We start from the raw sequence: 15,950 nt of genomic DNA on the forward strand, positions 1-15,950 counted from the left end.
TCCTGTTGCATTCTCATTATATGTGCCATTGCTTGCAGGTAGACTCCACACTTTGACTTATTGAAAACACTACTGTTTGTAGCTGCACATACGGAATGAAAGAATATATACAAGATTTTGGGTAAAAGCACATGTTGGATAACTTGGCTTCTTCTTCTTCACCCCTAAAACATCCACTCACAAGGATCCCTGCCAAGCTAGTTGTAGACCAGGGTGCAGCATCAGTGCTGTTGCAGTCTGTAGTGGGTTGCTGCTTCAATAGCTGGTACTGTTTGGTAGCATTTTTGTGGATTCGCCTCAAAGGTGCAGACTCATCTTAAGTTGCGCCTCTGTGAAACACACACACCCACCCTCGCTTCCCAGCTCCCTGTGCACTGCCTCCGCCAGGCTGCACACTCCGCTTTTCACTGGGGTTATCAGATGACATTATTTTTGCACGACATAACATTTCCAGACTTGTTAGCATCCGTAAAAATGAAAACCCTGCATGTTGGGCAGTGTTGAAAGGTACTTTAGGGTCCGCATTTAGTCTCCATTTTAGTTTCATGTTTTAAACTTGACATCTTTTTCCAGTGTCGACTATCACATGTTTTCACATGTGCTCGCTAATATACTGAAAAGACACTGTATGTGCAGTTTATTCCTAGTAAGCCTTTTTCGTCTGTCCAAGGTTAGGAACATAGGATGAGATGTCCTTGTAGTTATGTTGTCAGCTGGAGACAGCTCTTAGAAACCAGACAGATCACTGCATCAGAGTTGCACCTTTGACCCAGTGTGGTATGAATGATGTTCTATTATATAAACTTCCTCTGGATTGCATTCAGCAGAGGAGCACTTCGACTGGTTTTATCCTGAAAAGCGGCACTGTGCCCAAGATGCAGCCCTGCTGATTCTGATCTTTATCCTACCAAGGACAATAGGCTGCTCTTTACCAGACCTGCTCCTTGGCACACCTATCCAGGTATGGGGAAGAGGTGGGGCTATCCCAATAGATCTGGCAGAGATACTTCCACTGTGCTCTGATGGTATAGCTAGTAACAGATAGGTTTATAACCACATAATGGCGGAGAAGTGTGGCTCAATGGTTAGAGCGGCAGACCCTGATGCAGAGGGCTAGCCCGGGACCAGGGTTCAATTCCCCGCCTCAGCGGGTCTTGGGCTCAAAATTCCACGGACCTGATAATTCTCGCCTCGGTGCCTATTGCAATCATGGAGTCCCACTCTGCAACTCTGGGCAATGGCTTGCCTAATCTCCACAACGGCCCCCACAACGCTAAGGATGCCTGGCCTCCACCTTGGGGGTGCCCAGGAGTGGACGCCTCACAGGGAAAGCCAGGATGGGTTCCACGGCGGTATTCGTACAAGCGCCCTGAGACCCTTGCGGGTGAGTAGTGCGCTATACAAGTATCAATTTACATAATAACATTGCTGTGGTTGATCTGTTTATCTTTTTCACCATTCTAATAATGTTGGTTACAATGTTTTGCTTCATCTGCCTGATAATCGCTGTTTATTTTGTCTATGTAAGAATACAATTGTTTTGCCAAAAATTTGAAAATCTTTATTCATATCTTTCTTGTGTTCACCTTGTTCATGCTTGAGTAACCAAGAATGGGTAGGCCTATTTCCATGATTTCCTTGGGAATCAGAGTTTTTTGAGGTTGCCAATACCATCTGTTACACTGGTTAGGTTAGGGGTTCAGATGGTGCACTCTAAGCTAGCCAGGAATGGGGTCAACATTTCCTGATGGTGTTGATGAACCGACAGGCACATGCATCAATGTAGGCATTTGCGATTCCTTAATTGCGAAAGTTTTGCAAATTACCATCAGGTAAAAATTGATGGTAATTTGCACCCCATATTAGCAAAATTGCAATTCCTTAAATGCAATCGCAATTTAAGAAATCTCAATAATTTGCAATTTCTTAAATTGTGACAGGCTGACAGGTTGATGCATCTCAGAAGCCCTTTTTGCAGGCGCAAACGGCTAATTTTTGTATTCGGACCATTTGCGCTTGCAAAAATGGTTGATGCATGTGCCTGCAAGTTCCTATATTGTGACATTTATTTTGTCCTAATATGTAGTCCTACTTAATTTGTTGGAACTGTATAACAGCGCAACGATAATCAAAGTTTTTAAAGAAGTGCATTACAGAGCATCCTTTAAATCACTGTGCATTGCAGGGTAGTTTTGCTAATCCATTTATTTCATTATATTAACTTTATCAACTGGCCTTTGGCAGTTTGTATAGGCACTTGATTTGGAGTCAATATTTCCATCCATCTTGTTAAACTTGACTATAATATTGTACACCTACTTGTAGGACTACCTTAGGAACTTCTGTGAAATATTTAGCAAAAATGTAGTCATATTATGCTTAAATAGAGGTGGATTTGAGCTCTCCTTTAGTTTTATCTATTTTACTATTCTTCCACAATATCCAGCTATTACAACGCCTTTTACTCCAGCAGTGGGACCCGAATATTTCAGAATGACAAAGACACACTGTTGTTACTGGATCTAGTGGTTTAGTGGACTAATGCATCCCCTGTAGCTACCTGTGTTTGATCTCACAATCAGATTTGAATCCTGGCAGGCCAACTCAATCTTTCATCTTTTCAAGGTTAATAAAATGAGTACCATTTTCTTTGGTACCAATAAAAATCTATTATTCAGCAATAAGATATCCTAAGGGTTGAATGTACACAAACAAATACATATTTTATGTTTGATCTGACATCCATGCATATGCATGATTTTAAAGCATATGGTCAAGCTCCTAATGTAGTAAAAAAATGTTGTCTTGGAGAAGTGACATTAGGTACACTGGAAAAACTGGAGAGTGATAACGATATTTCCTGCTTAAGTGTTTGCGCCAACGATTTAGTATTCTTTCCTAAGAGAGCACTACGTCTATCTGGGTAGGAACTAAAAACTCATTTTAGTCAATACCAACTTCTTCAGGAAAATAAATATTGTAAAAGCATATTAACTGCAAACATTTAATCATTGTTCAAATGAATAATTTATTCCAAATAAATCATTCTTTCCAGATCATTATGTTCTTGACTATCATTCTTGACTTATATATGGCACCATAGATTTAGATGTCCTGAGCAGTTGGCATAACGTTAATGTTAGCATTAGGCAAAGGTGGCAGCAAAAAATGGGCCTCCTGCCCCCCTTTTCGCCGTATCCACTTAGACAACCTATGACAGTGTATCCCAAACTTTGGGCTGGGACCCATTAGTGGGTTGTGTGCTGATTTTTCTTAGGCCATGAATGTCCTGGTCAATATGTAAGTAATATTTAAAATAATTGGCCCTTTTGGTGCACCAGTACAAAGGTGCTGAGCAATGTTCCTAAGTCCAGTTTTAAAACAAACCCTTGCACTGATTCCCAAGCAAGGCTGCGGGGGAACCGTCCAGTATTTGTTGCTGCTGTTTGTTTACTCCATAAAGCCATTCCAACAGAGAATGTGGTTACTATATGTGATCATACACAACCGTACCTCATGTGTATGATTTTCACATATAGAATGAGAAATAAGAAATTGACCTAATGGCCACAGATGCTGAATAAATACGGGGAAAACAGGTTTGGGTTCCAGTGTAGGCTCAACATCCTTTGATTCTGGATAAGTTACTGAATCCCCCTTGTGTAAAATAAAATGAATCTGACCGTGTGCAAAGTAATGTGGTGCTCGTATAAAGTACTCCAATGCCCTTAGGCCCTATTCACAATATATGAAACTTTAAATACATACACACCCACATATATAGAGTCTACAATGCATCACTGGGCCTTGTTTTAACACTAAAATGGACACAAGGTGTTAGCTCATAGTCTGCTACAGGAGCAGTTTCTCAGATTTGCAAAACTCCCTGGTATCTCTGGGGGCCTGTGAGGTCCCCTCGTCTGCTCCATTTTTTGAATGTCTACTGCAAGGGCTGGTTAGGAAGCTGTTGAATCTCTTGTGGTCAGTGCTTCCCACACTTATTTAGAATCATGACCAAACCTGGCGAACGATAAACTCCCACAACATACCTAGATTAAACATGAGGCAGGGTGATCATTTCATTTTTGTAAAAACATCAATTGTTTGTACGTGTCACAGCCTTGACCAGGCCGTTCGATATCGGACTGTTGCCAAGATATTGATCTGCCTATAGAATTGACTGATGGTGAACTGCACAGAATTCTGGAGCTGGAACACTTTTCAGATTGGGGGCTGTCATGTTGCATCCATTCACTAAAAGCACATGGTCTCTAGAAAAATCCTGGTGTTGATACCAGTGATTTTATCAAATCTGAGACACTGCTTCTGTACCAGACTATAAGTATCCATTTTTGTGTTAAAACAAGGGCCAGTGGTGCATTTTAGACTCCCTATATGTGTATATATATTTTACAGTTTTATCTATTGTGAACAGGGCCTAAGGGCATTGGAGTACTTAATAACCCTCAACGGGGCATGGATAGAGGCAAAACATGTATTACACAGTAAAGTGGATTACTCTTGCTCCAAAGAGGTTTTACCTGATGCTTTTGATATTAAAAATGGTGATAACTTGTTTTTGACTGTTGAATTACGCTAGCTGTTGTTTCTTTGTATCATCGTGTAGGGTCAGGGATATATTAAGGCTTTTTAACCCAACTGCCTTATAGTGCAACCACAAGAGCTTTTTTCCATTTGGAACTAATGATCTATTTACATTTTTGCTACCTTCTTTCTGTCTTTACTATTACTCTTTCTTTCACCGAATCTCCACTTTTTCCCACTACCTCGCTCTATCCTCGCCAAGTGTGCTTGCCTCCCTTTTGAAGAATGTCATCATCTCTCTCCTTTTCTCTTCCTGTCTTCCTCCCTTCTCACAGGATGTAGAGATTCGCAGTGGTGCAGCAGCCTACCTACCTCAAATCAGCCAGCTGCTGAACAACGTCCCACGAGAAATGCTGCTGCTCTTGAAGACCAACGACTTGTTGAGGGGCATCGAGACCGCCCTGTCCACGCGGGCCGATGCCAGCTCCTTCATCACCATGTCTCGCTGCTGCGTCCGTGCCTTGGCCGAGTGAGTACTCCTTGTCCGCCACACAGCTGCCTTCCACTCCATGCATGTCTATTCCCATTTCTCACTCACTCTACCATCCTGTATCACACTCTCGTTAGCTTCCTCTCTAGACTTCCTCCCTCTTGCTCCTTGCATCTGTCTCAAGTTTGTATCTCTGCTCTGTTCTTTTCCTTCTATTTCATTTGGTCGGTTATCCCGCCTCTGTACTTTCCTAGCAATTTACTTCACTCTTAATTACTCTCCATATCTTCTTGTAGCTCACGCCAGAACCTGGGGTCAGCAGGTCACTGGGTAGAAACGGAAGTGAGACTCCCTGTTCCCCCTACTGGCCTTTATTTTCCACTGGCAGAAGCACTCCAGAGTGGAGACTTGCTTAGAAGAAACGGTGCAAAGGTTTCTTCAATATATTATATTACTCATAAGCTCGGCCACTGGAGTTATGAAACAATGAAGTACCAAAATATTGTGGCAACATTTGAGGAATAATGCATATCATTATTTGGCAATATAATTTTGTAATTTTGACACATTAATACTTTCTGGGCAAAAGTTTCACCTAATTAATACCAGAATACCCGAATATATCAACCAGGAACTAAAAAGTGACCAGTTAACCTTTGCAGAGGATCTTCAAATGCGTGTAACCATGTCTGCCATTTTGTTTGGTAACTTTTGATTAGATTGATGTTTAAATATTTTTCGTTGGAATCTGCAAAATATGCATGAAATGGATTACTCGGCAAGTGCTGTTAATCCATGATTATAAGGAGAAAATGCTGCGAATGCAGAATCACATAATTTCTGTGACACTGGCCATAAACAGGCACACTTAAAGAAGATTGTTATCCAGGAAGAATCTTTCTTTAAAAAAAAAAAAAGGAACACGCCTTCAACATATACAGGCACATGCATCAAAAGAAAAAAAGTGGTCACAGATCCTCAGAATCTGCCCTTTTGAGACAGGTATTTTTGCATTTGGGATGCATCATGCAAATGCAAAAATAGCAATTTAAGTAATCTCTAAATTGCGATTACTTAAATTAAGATTGCATTTAAGGAATCACAAATTGGGATTCCTTAAATGCAATGCATTAAAGTAAAAAAAATTGCAATTTTGCTAATAGGAGTCCGAAATTACCATCAATTTGTACTTGATGGTTATTTGCAAACAAAAGTTCCATTTTACACACACACATGCCTTGAGACATGTGTGTGTGCAAGATGTACTCATATGCAGATTTCAGGGGTGCAACAGGGTGTTTTGACACCCTTGCACCCTTGAAATTGCATGCGCAATTTGCAAGTACCTATTGGATACTCGTAAACTGCGAATGCAATTCCCATTCATTCCTATGGGCCTCTAGGCCCAAAGGAATGAATAGGAATACATTCCTTAATTGAGACTCGCAATTTGCGACTCGCAATTAAGGAATATTTAGAAATTGCTATTTTGTTAGCGATTTCTACATGCATAGGCTTTTGCGATTCCTTAATAATCACAATTAAGGAATCACAAAAGTCTACCTTGATGCATGTACCTGATAGTCTGAAAAATCGAACCCTTGTATAAGAATTTAAAGCCAGCAGTAAAACCTGGGAAAGCCTTAGACTTATTGTGCTGATATACAACCCAAATAATGCGTACCTATTTCCGTGTGTCATAAATGGCCACTATTGCCGACACCTTCTATGAGCCATTGTTAGTCTGTGGAGCTTTCTTCACCAGACCTTACAATGCATCAGGGTTTTAAGGTATCATTACGGTGTTTATCCCCAGTTAGACATCCAACAGAAAAATTAATTGCTTTTTTGGGTGCCAAGAAGTTCGAATACGACAGTCTTTGGACATCTGATATGTAGTCCAAGGCAAATCTGTTTGGTTTGCAGATGTTGGGATTGAACACAGCTCTGTGGTGACTGAAACCTTTTTGATATTAGAATCACAGCTTGTTCACGGTCTAACATTGAGCTGCATCTTCCTTGACTTGTAGTTTTTGATTAGGGATTCCAGCTTGGAAAAAAACCTCAAATGTTAAAGATGACTGGTTGCAATTATCTTTGGATAGGTCCCAGTAGTCAGGGGTGTGTATACCTGGCCAGCTTCAGGGGCGCATATCTCCGAACAGGTTGGTTGCAGTAGAGAAGTTTCCGTGTTGCAGGTACTGGAGCCCCAGGAGTCTTGTGGTTAGGTTTACAGCCACCAGGAGAACTTTAAATGGAGATATCTTGCTATTAGGATTTTTTTCACTTTTAGGTCAGGTGGGGAATATCTCTTGTTATTTCAGTAATTCCTGCTCACGGTCAAAATTCCATGGATAATTTTACTTTCGAAAGTTCGCCAAGACTCTGGCAGAGGTTGCTGAGAGTTTGGTTTTGTCTCAGTCTTCTCCATCAAAGCCTGGTCCTGCAATGGGACAAATGTATACATTTATCTTTCACATATATAACTTACAATGAATATGTCAATTGCATATTTTTTATCTTTTCCTCTGGATTAGATTACATTATGTTCTTACCTCTGCATACTTTTTTAAGACATTTTGGGGCAGTATAATCCCTAACTTTGATGTCCCATTTAGCAGATTGTAAGGCTAGCCAACCTTTCTAATGTTCGCATTAGCTGGGGTCTCCCATGCCCGCCTATTCATCCACTCTAGCATTCGGGAAGCCCATTTCATGCGGTTTCTAAAGAAGAGTTTGATGGCAACACCACTTTATCATGGCCTCCCCATTAAAGTAAATAACTTCTCCTTCATCGGCACCCATGGAAGCTGAACTGGGGTTTCCACAGCTGGAAGATGGAGCCAGCTATTCGTGCAAGTTGAGAGGCCCGGTATTAGTTAAACACGTTTGCAAATTGATTTTTCCACTGCTAAATGGAGCTTAAAAGGTTGTTTGGGTGTTGCTTATTTCTGTAGTAACTTATATAACTTCCTTAACTCTGTGGAAGAATAACACAGGCTCACGAGTAGTGTTTTTGAAGTTAATTAAGAAATCTTATGAAGTATTTTCAAATAAATTGTCTCACTCAAAATCAACCAGTGGCAGGTCCCTTTAACGCTATCCATTCTCCTTAGATTTACTCAGCACTGTGTTAATATTACTTACCACACAAATCACTCTTTTGAAAGGAAAAAACACACATTCTTGCCAGTTTAGTCTAAACCCTGGGTGGCAGCTTAATGTCTTCAACATATCTTGTTCGCACAGCATTGACCAATGATGGTCCCCCCTCTGTAATGGGATATGAACTGCATATATTGAGAGATGCCCTTCAGAAACCTCTATAATTTTCTCTAAAAATTTCAACATATATTTACCCTCCACAATGTGATGTGTGATGACTGCACATCTCCTTCAACCTAACTAACTCACAACCAAGTATATGTGGACACTCATGTGTGATTCAGTGTTGACTGGTCAGGGTTGATTGCCATTGTCACACTCTTCTCCAGTTTAGTTTTAAGTATCTCCGCTAATATGTTGGTCTCCACGCTCAACAATAAGATTGGTTAGTTGGAGGCACGGCTGGTTCTCGACTTCTTCTCATTAAGTGTTAATTCTATTAAGGCCTCCTTTATATCTCAGGCTAGCAACCCTCTTCCCTTAGATTCCTGCAACATTGTTTGTGTTTGCATGCTTGTGACTAATTGACTGCCTTCATTTGTTTCCCCTCACAATTCCAAAAAAGCTCAGTTGAGAGGCTGTTGGCACCAGTGGTAATAACCATCTGCATTTATGGCAAGGCCTGAGGAACTCTGATTTCAGCCTCAAGCAATAGGTTCTCATAGAAACTACGAGTGTGTGCAAAGTGGGAAATGTCTTCGATAACGTCTTGAGCCATCCATGTCTGTGTAGATTAAAGGACCCTTTAATCACCTGTGCCTGTATAATTGATTATCTCTTCCCTCAGAAGCTCCCCATTGGCTCCCTTCACTTCTTTTATATAGCTTGCCTTCTCTCCCCTCCTATTCAGCCACACTAGCATTTTACCAGCTTTTTAAAAAATCTTGTACCTCTTTTTTTATGGGTGGGTATTTGGACATTGGCAAGCCCTCTGCCTTGCCCTGAACTCATCTCTGCATCTGCACAGTTTCCTTTTCAGTCCTTCTGGCTTTCATTTTTGACTCTAGTCCCTGTGCTAAAAAAAAGGCCATTACCTGACCCCCATCCCAAGAACGTTTGAACTCAGAACCTAGCCTCACATTTGACGTCACTGAATCTTGACTAAGCTTAATGTCGTTTTTGTCGCCTTTGCCTTGTGTACTATCACAACGGGGTCCCCTGATGTACTGAGTTACAACATACCCAATTTTCTTCCTTTCTCCTCCTCATGCGTTGACTACTAATGGAGAAAGTTCTCATTGGGGTCAGTTCTACATTTCGCATGGGCAGCCTCGCACTGCCCAGGAAAATAAAGTAGGCCAGCCTTGAAAGATGAGCAAGCAGCTGAGAAAAATGAAAGTAGCTCTCAGATCAGAGAGAGGATATAGCCTTATGGTTAGAGGGGTCGAATTCGAAGCTGGGGAATCAGGTTCGAGTCTCGGCAACGACGCTCAACATCCTGTGTTACTGGGCAAATCACTTAATCTCTCCGTGCCTAACAAAAATGAATGTGTCCTTGTGTAACGAAACTGGTGCTATGTAAAGCGCTCTGATACACGATATCTTTGGGTCTAGTTCGTGCTATATAAAAGTCTCTAAAAAAAAAAAAAAAACAACTCTGTCTCCCCATCCATATACCGTTCAACAATCCTATTGACTAACTTATCTTGCCGTGTAATATTGTTTTCAGTGTTTTGCGAAGCTGTTGATCTTACATTCGTTAGGTTGGCGACCATTCAAATCTCTATTCCCCACCTGGCTGTCTAGGATCACCCCTTCTCCTTTTTCTCTGCAAGGCTTCAAGGTATATTTCATTCTTCCCCTGTCTCACAACCTTTGCTCCCACACTTTGCACTTTCCCTTCTTTAACACTGTCAGGCTGCTTAACTCTCATTTTCTGTCTACCTGTCTCCGTCTGAAACATGCTTTTTATTTCTCTCTTCTGGGTGTCTTGATTTTCTCTTGTAATTCTCTCTGCCTCCTTTTGGTGTCTGAATCGACCAAAATATACCAGAACAGGAGTTACCCTGCCCGTAGTGTGCACTGTACCTGTTGAACTGCTAGTTCAAAATAATATCAAACATTTTTTACCCATTAATGGGTAAAAAATGTTTGATATTATTTTGAACTAGCAGTCCAACAGGTACAGTGCACACTACGGGCAGGGTAACTCCCGTTCTGGTATATTTTGATAATTGAGTGAGTAACAGCACAATACAGTAGTGTAGCACCGTTGTACAAACTGAGTGTACGATTAAAAAAAAGTTTTATAAAATAAAATAGAGTGCGCCTCTCTCCCTTAGGGAATTGCATTGAAGTCTGAATCGACCAGCCTAATTCTTCAGCTCTCACCCTATTTTCTTCTCACTCTGATTGGCACTTCCTTGCTTACTCTCCCTTCTCTCTACTTGACTCACTTTCCTTCTCTTTTTAGGTCGAGGCTACCGTCCCACTGCGAAGCCGAAGATTTCATGACTTCAACAGTGTGAGGCTTTAACCCGCCTCTCTCTTCCATTGGCTAGCTTCGTAAATGGAGGCTAGCCATTGGAAGAGATGTGTGTCAATTACTCTTTTTCCCGGCTTGATGCTATCCGTGGGCGTTTCTGTCTCTTTTTTTGAGTCCCGCCCCCCACACCCTCCCTCTCGCCGAGGTCCCAGTCTATTCTCGCAGAGCGAGCGCTGCCGCCAAGTATATAAGCACCTTAACTTAAGAAATGAATTAAATGCGTAATATTAAAATCCCGAGTAGCTGAGATAAACTTAAAGTGGAAGTGTAGCGATAGGGAAGCTTCATAACCTACGCGCACGCGCCTTCCCAGCTTTCTGTCCTGCGCATGCCCAGTGCCCTTCCCACACTCGCACGCTTGAACTTCCTGGTCACTGCACGGTAAACAGTGAGGTCGCGGGAAGCGGCCTTGCTGCGGGCTTCGAGCTGTTGATGGCTGCGGAGAGTGAGCCGAACTGTACCGGCTGGCGCGTGCCACTTCCGGGCACCCGACTTCCCTCCATCCGCTGGACCGCTGCTGTCTGCCGGGGCCTAGGCCCGGTCTGTGGAACCACCAGTCAGCCGCCTACGTGCTCCTCGGAGGCCGAGTCCTGTTCGGGCCACCCGCTGACACCTACACCTCCAGCTTGCCCCAGCCTCCGGAGCGGTGAGTGTGGCCTCGGCTGGGGAGGGGCGGGGATTGATTCCAAGGTACCGGAGCTCGTCATCCTCTAGGCGCTGGACCCATACCTTTCCGTCCCAAAGCCTTGTGTCCCCGCTTGCTGCGGGCTCTCGTGACGTCACACGGCGCTGCTGCCAGCAGGGATGTGTGTGTGTGGCACACCTCACCTCCAGAGAGCAGCAGGGACAGTCACCCTCTAGCAGCGTTCTGCCCCACGGCAGGGCTGCCTGAGCACGGCATTGCCGTTTATCCCCCTTCCCCTCCGGGTACGCTTGCAGCTTTCCTATAAGAGATTAGTGGAGTGCATTACATATTTTATTTTTCTTAATTTTAGTGTGTACTATTGAATGTATATACATGCAATACAGTGAGAATGTGTAGATGTGTTTTATAATCAGAGATGGCAAATTATGGCATACGGCTTGTGTGTGCCACACCGGTCATTCACCTTTTCACAAGTGCAAAATTAAGTGGCGTGTTGGCACCTAATTTGTTTATCAGTGTATATGTGGAGTCTTGAAAGCTGCTGCATTGTAAGATTAAGGGAACTAAACTGCTGTCCTCGATTCTAGGAAGCTAAAAATGTAAACACTTGTTTCTGGTCACGTGACTCGGTTGTATTTTCTTGTAACTTGCTGTTGCGTGTGGACAAAGGGAGTGTTCCTCGGACGCTGATGCTTCCTCATGTTTACTTTCTCAGCCAAATAAATGCTCTCGCTGCCCGCAACGCACGATTCTTTCCTTTAGTGCCACGCACCACCCCATGACGAGGCTTGAGGAAAGCCTCATAGCCTAGCAAGTTGGCTTCGTGAGTTCTCTGAGAGGTCACACATGGCAGAGCCCCTCCCCGTGTGCGGCTTGTTATTGGAAGCACAGGCCTGAGGTCTGAATACATACATGGCACACAGCACACCCCTGCCTTACCAGTTGCAAGAAATCTTGGTTCCATACATCACCAGAATACCGACTTTTATTTTAGTAGGTTTCAATTTAAGCCTCAGTTCCTCGCGTGTGGAATCAAAAGGGTTTTTGTTGTCACTGGATGAGCTGATAGTTGAAGGGTTGATTTATTTCTGTTATCTCGCATTCCTTGAGGGCTGTCACTGTTTCACTACTCAGCTGTAGAAGTTGGATCTTCTGTCGGTCATGTTGCGATGGCCTGCTGATGTGTGTCCGTCTGTCTGTTCCACCTGCTGCCAGAATAGAGGGGGTGGTGAGTTTTTGTGTTACTCGGGCCTTTTGTTGGATTTAAAGTCGTAGCAGCTAGGGACTCCATGTGGTTGACGGGTCCCTTTGTGTTACTTTGAACTAATTCCCTCTATCATCTGCCGGCTGCCAAGAGCCGAAGTTGGAAATGTGCGAAAACATGAACGCTGTGTTTTTGTGTGTTTTTTCTCCCCACTGTAAACTCAAGTTAGAGAACACTAACCATTTGTAAAACCAAATTTCACGACGAGGCACAGCTTAGTTACCCTTTGTTTTTTCTTTGTATTCAGGGGTCACCCACTTAAGGTGCATGAGTAAACGTCTTGTACAGCCAGCAGTGTACCATGAGCTGGCCTGCCCCAGAGTGCAGTAATGCGAGCTGATGTGCTAGAGAGAAGCTCCTGGCATGTTTGTATTTTTGTGCCCTGAATTGTAAATCAAACAGTTTCAGCCAACGCACGGGCCATTGTTTTTGTTTTCACTGCTGACTACTCAAGTCAAAGTCAAATTACTTTATTTGTATTTCATTTTTGAAAAACATAAAAGCACAGATAAAATTACGTTTCCTGGGGAATAAATAAGGCAGTACAGTTTAATTACAAGGGAAAAAAGCTACACACTTACTTGATTTACATCCTAATTGTCTTTCTGAATCTGATCACACATTTTAAGTAACTTGCTACAAGTCCCACTGTCAATTCTGACTACTTAAGTCACTTGAACTCCCCTGGCTGGCGTCACACACCTGGACTCTGGTAGCAAGCTGTTTACCTGGGCGCAAGCAAAGGAGCGGGTTCCAAAGCGTCTGCGCGTTGTTCACGCTCTCCTTCGTGGCACACCCAGCTAGTAGACGTGCCTGCCATTGGTTGCCATCACCCCTAATCGATAGTTGATGTGAGGTGACAGCGCTGGCATGAATAGATATCTGATTTGTGGCAGAAAATGTCTCGGTGCTGTCGCTGCTTTTGTTTGTTGCTGTTACCTCATGCCCTGCCACTGTGAGTACCGTCTAATTGACACGCGATTAAAACCAGTGTATTTTGTGTTTGGTTTTTGCATTGTTTCTGTCATGTTTCCATGGAGTTTGCATTTACACAGACTCCTCTTCTTCCGCATTGCTTTGTTCGCTCCATGCTGGTGATCCTCAGTTTAGAGTTGGAATTCCCTCGGGCTAAGTCTTGCCGAACAGATAGCATGAAGTCTTGCTTTGCTTTCCACGTGCGGTCCGACAATTTTAAATGGGTTTAGACTTGGAGCCAGCCCATTGTTTACCTCTGGTAGGCTTTATTGGCACTCTTGTTTACTTGCTACTGTTTGCGCGTGGGTGGCTCTGTCTGTCTGTGTGCGCGTGGGTGGCTCTGTCTGTGTGCGCGTGGGTGGCTCTGTCTGTGTGCGCGTGGGTGGCTCTGTCTGTGTGCGCGTGGGTGGCTCTGTCTGTCAGTGTGCACGTGGGTGGCTCTGTCTGTCTGTGTGCACGTGGGTGTCTCTGTCTGTCTGTGTGCGTGTGGGTGGCTCTGTCTGTCTGTGTGCGCGTGGGTGTCTCTGTCTGTCTGTGTGCGTGTGGGTGGCTCTGTCCGTCTGTGTGCGCGTGGGTGTCTCTGTCTGTCTGTGTGCGCGTGGGTGGCTCTGTGTGTGTAGGTGGCTCTGTGTGTGTAGGTGGGTCTGTTTGTGTGGGTGGCTCTGTGTGTGTGGGTGGCTCTGTGTGAATGACTCTGTGTGATTGACTCTGTGTGGGCGGCTCTGTATGTGCGTGTGTGGGTGGCTTTGTGTAGGTGGCTCTGTGTGGGTGCAAATGCAGTAGGTCTCGCATTTGCGAGTGATTAAGCTATTGGCATTGTAAATGGCAATGTCATTTATTTATGTTTTCAAAACAAAAACATTAATAAAAATAATGTCATTAGCAATGCCAATGGCTCTAACTTTAATAATGCCGAGATCATTGCATTGTAAATGCTTGTTTTGTCACTGCCTCCCATTTCCTCTTAGTTTTCTCTTCTGTCTCTAAAAACGCACTATTCTTGTCATGTTATTCTCTCTCCTTATCACTCTTTTTTCTCACCACTTTCTCTCCCTCCTTTATTTTTCTACTTCACAGTCGAATTTTGTGTTTGCTCTCTTCTGCTATCTTTTTACCAAAGCGTGAAGCCTTTGAATCCCCTTCCTTTGATTCTAATTTGAGCTCTCGCTCTCTCCTCTCTGTCTCATGTAGTCGCAAAATAAAATTGTCTCTGTTCCTCATTTCTGCAGGTATCGAAGAAGAAAGGCTCACTCTGCCTTCGATCGGGCACGGATCTCGCTGTCTGAGAACATAACACTCTTTGAGCTTGGTGTGTACGAACTCTTCCTATGGGTCAGGGGATCACGGTTGGCTAGTACTATCCTAACTCTGCTGGGTCGAATCCACCCATCATGTTGTTGATGCACGTACATTTACTTTCCCATGATTGGCTTGTGGCTGGTCATGGAAGATGTCAATCGGAGAAGCCCATTGGAACTTAAGGATGCAGAAGATCAGTGAATAATTTGGTGAATGTGTTGTGCAATTTGATGGTACCTGTGCTAGTACCACATGAGGACCCCACTGGGGATTCTGTTGAATTGAAACTGGGGGATGGAAGGGTGAGCATCTTAACCTAACAGTTATTCTGGAGAGTGGCTGGCCCAGGTCGTGCTCCCCATTTACCGAGCTGAGATCATGGATGTCGATTGTCTTCAGAGAATACTCACTCCTGATTAAGAACACCTGGTGCAGTGGAAGGGGGCGTATTAGAGGCCCTCACTGCTCATTGTGAGCATCTGTGTTATCTGGTGGAAGATAAACCAGGAGATTGTAAAGTATACTGGATGAAGTCTATCTCGGGGACCTCTTCCGCCTTTTTGTGACCAGCAGGTTACCTACAGCAAGATTGTCGTGGAATCCTGCCCCCTCAACAGGAACTCCAGAAGTCCTTTTTTAATAATATGGATATTTTAACTCGTCAGTGTTTTGGAACATCATTTTGAAAAACATTATTTTAAAAAACAAATGGAGTTTAGAAAACATTATTTTCAAAATACAGTTCAATCTTATTCACTCATTTGAGTTCCCTTAATACTCTTGCAGCAGTAACGTTTGTGATGAGCAGTACAATTGAAAACTAGTCTTCCAATCATTGTTCTTAGTATTTTATTACACCTGATGTTAATCACTCAGACTATTGCAGATCAATATTACACTGTGACGTTGGGATCCACATCACAAGACCAAACGTCACTTGTTCACTCCTGTCCCTTTATCCAACTGTTATCCAAGATCAGTCACTTTTGTTTGTCACAAGATACATCAGAAAGAACTTGTTCTCCTGTGTCAAGTATTAAATGAAAGGATGATGAGTGTTAGGATAGTATGTGAATGAATG

At 43.2% G+C, this 15,950-nt stretch overlaps 1 protein-coding gene across 1 annotated transcript in view; it reads left to right on the top strand.

Annotated features, from left to right (window-relative positions):
* ADCK1 (aarF domain containing kinase 1) overlaps nucleotides 1-15,737 on the top strand; it is a 407,695-nt gene extending 391,958 nt beyond the window's left edge. Inside the window, exons 9-10 of the mRNA XM_086939457.1 lie at nucleotides 4,881-5,074; nucleotides 14,800-15,737. Of these exons, the coding sequence (XP_086795583.1) occupies nucleotides 4,881-5,074; nucleotides 14,800-14,971 (366 nt within the window). The 3' untranslated portion in view covers nucleotides 14,972-15,737. The remainder of the gene's footprint in view (nucleotides 1-4,880; nucleotides 5,075-14,799) is intronic.
* Nucleotides 15,738-15,950: the final 213 nt, after the last annotated feature.

Source organism: Lissotriton vulgaris, chromosome 9 (assembly GCF_964263255.1).
Source record: "Lissotriton vulgaris chromosome 9, aLisVul1.2, whole genome shotgun sequence".
In the NCBI taxonomy this organism is placed as follows: Eukaryota; Metazoa; Chordata; class Amphibia; order Caudata; family Salamandridae; genus Lissotriton; species Lissotriton vulgaris.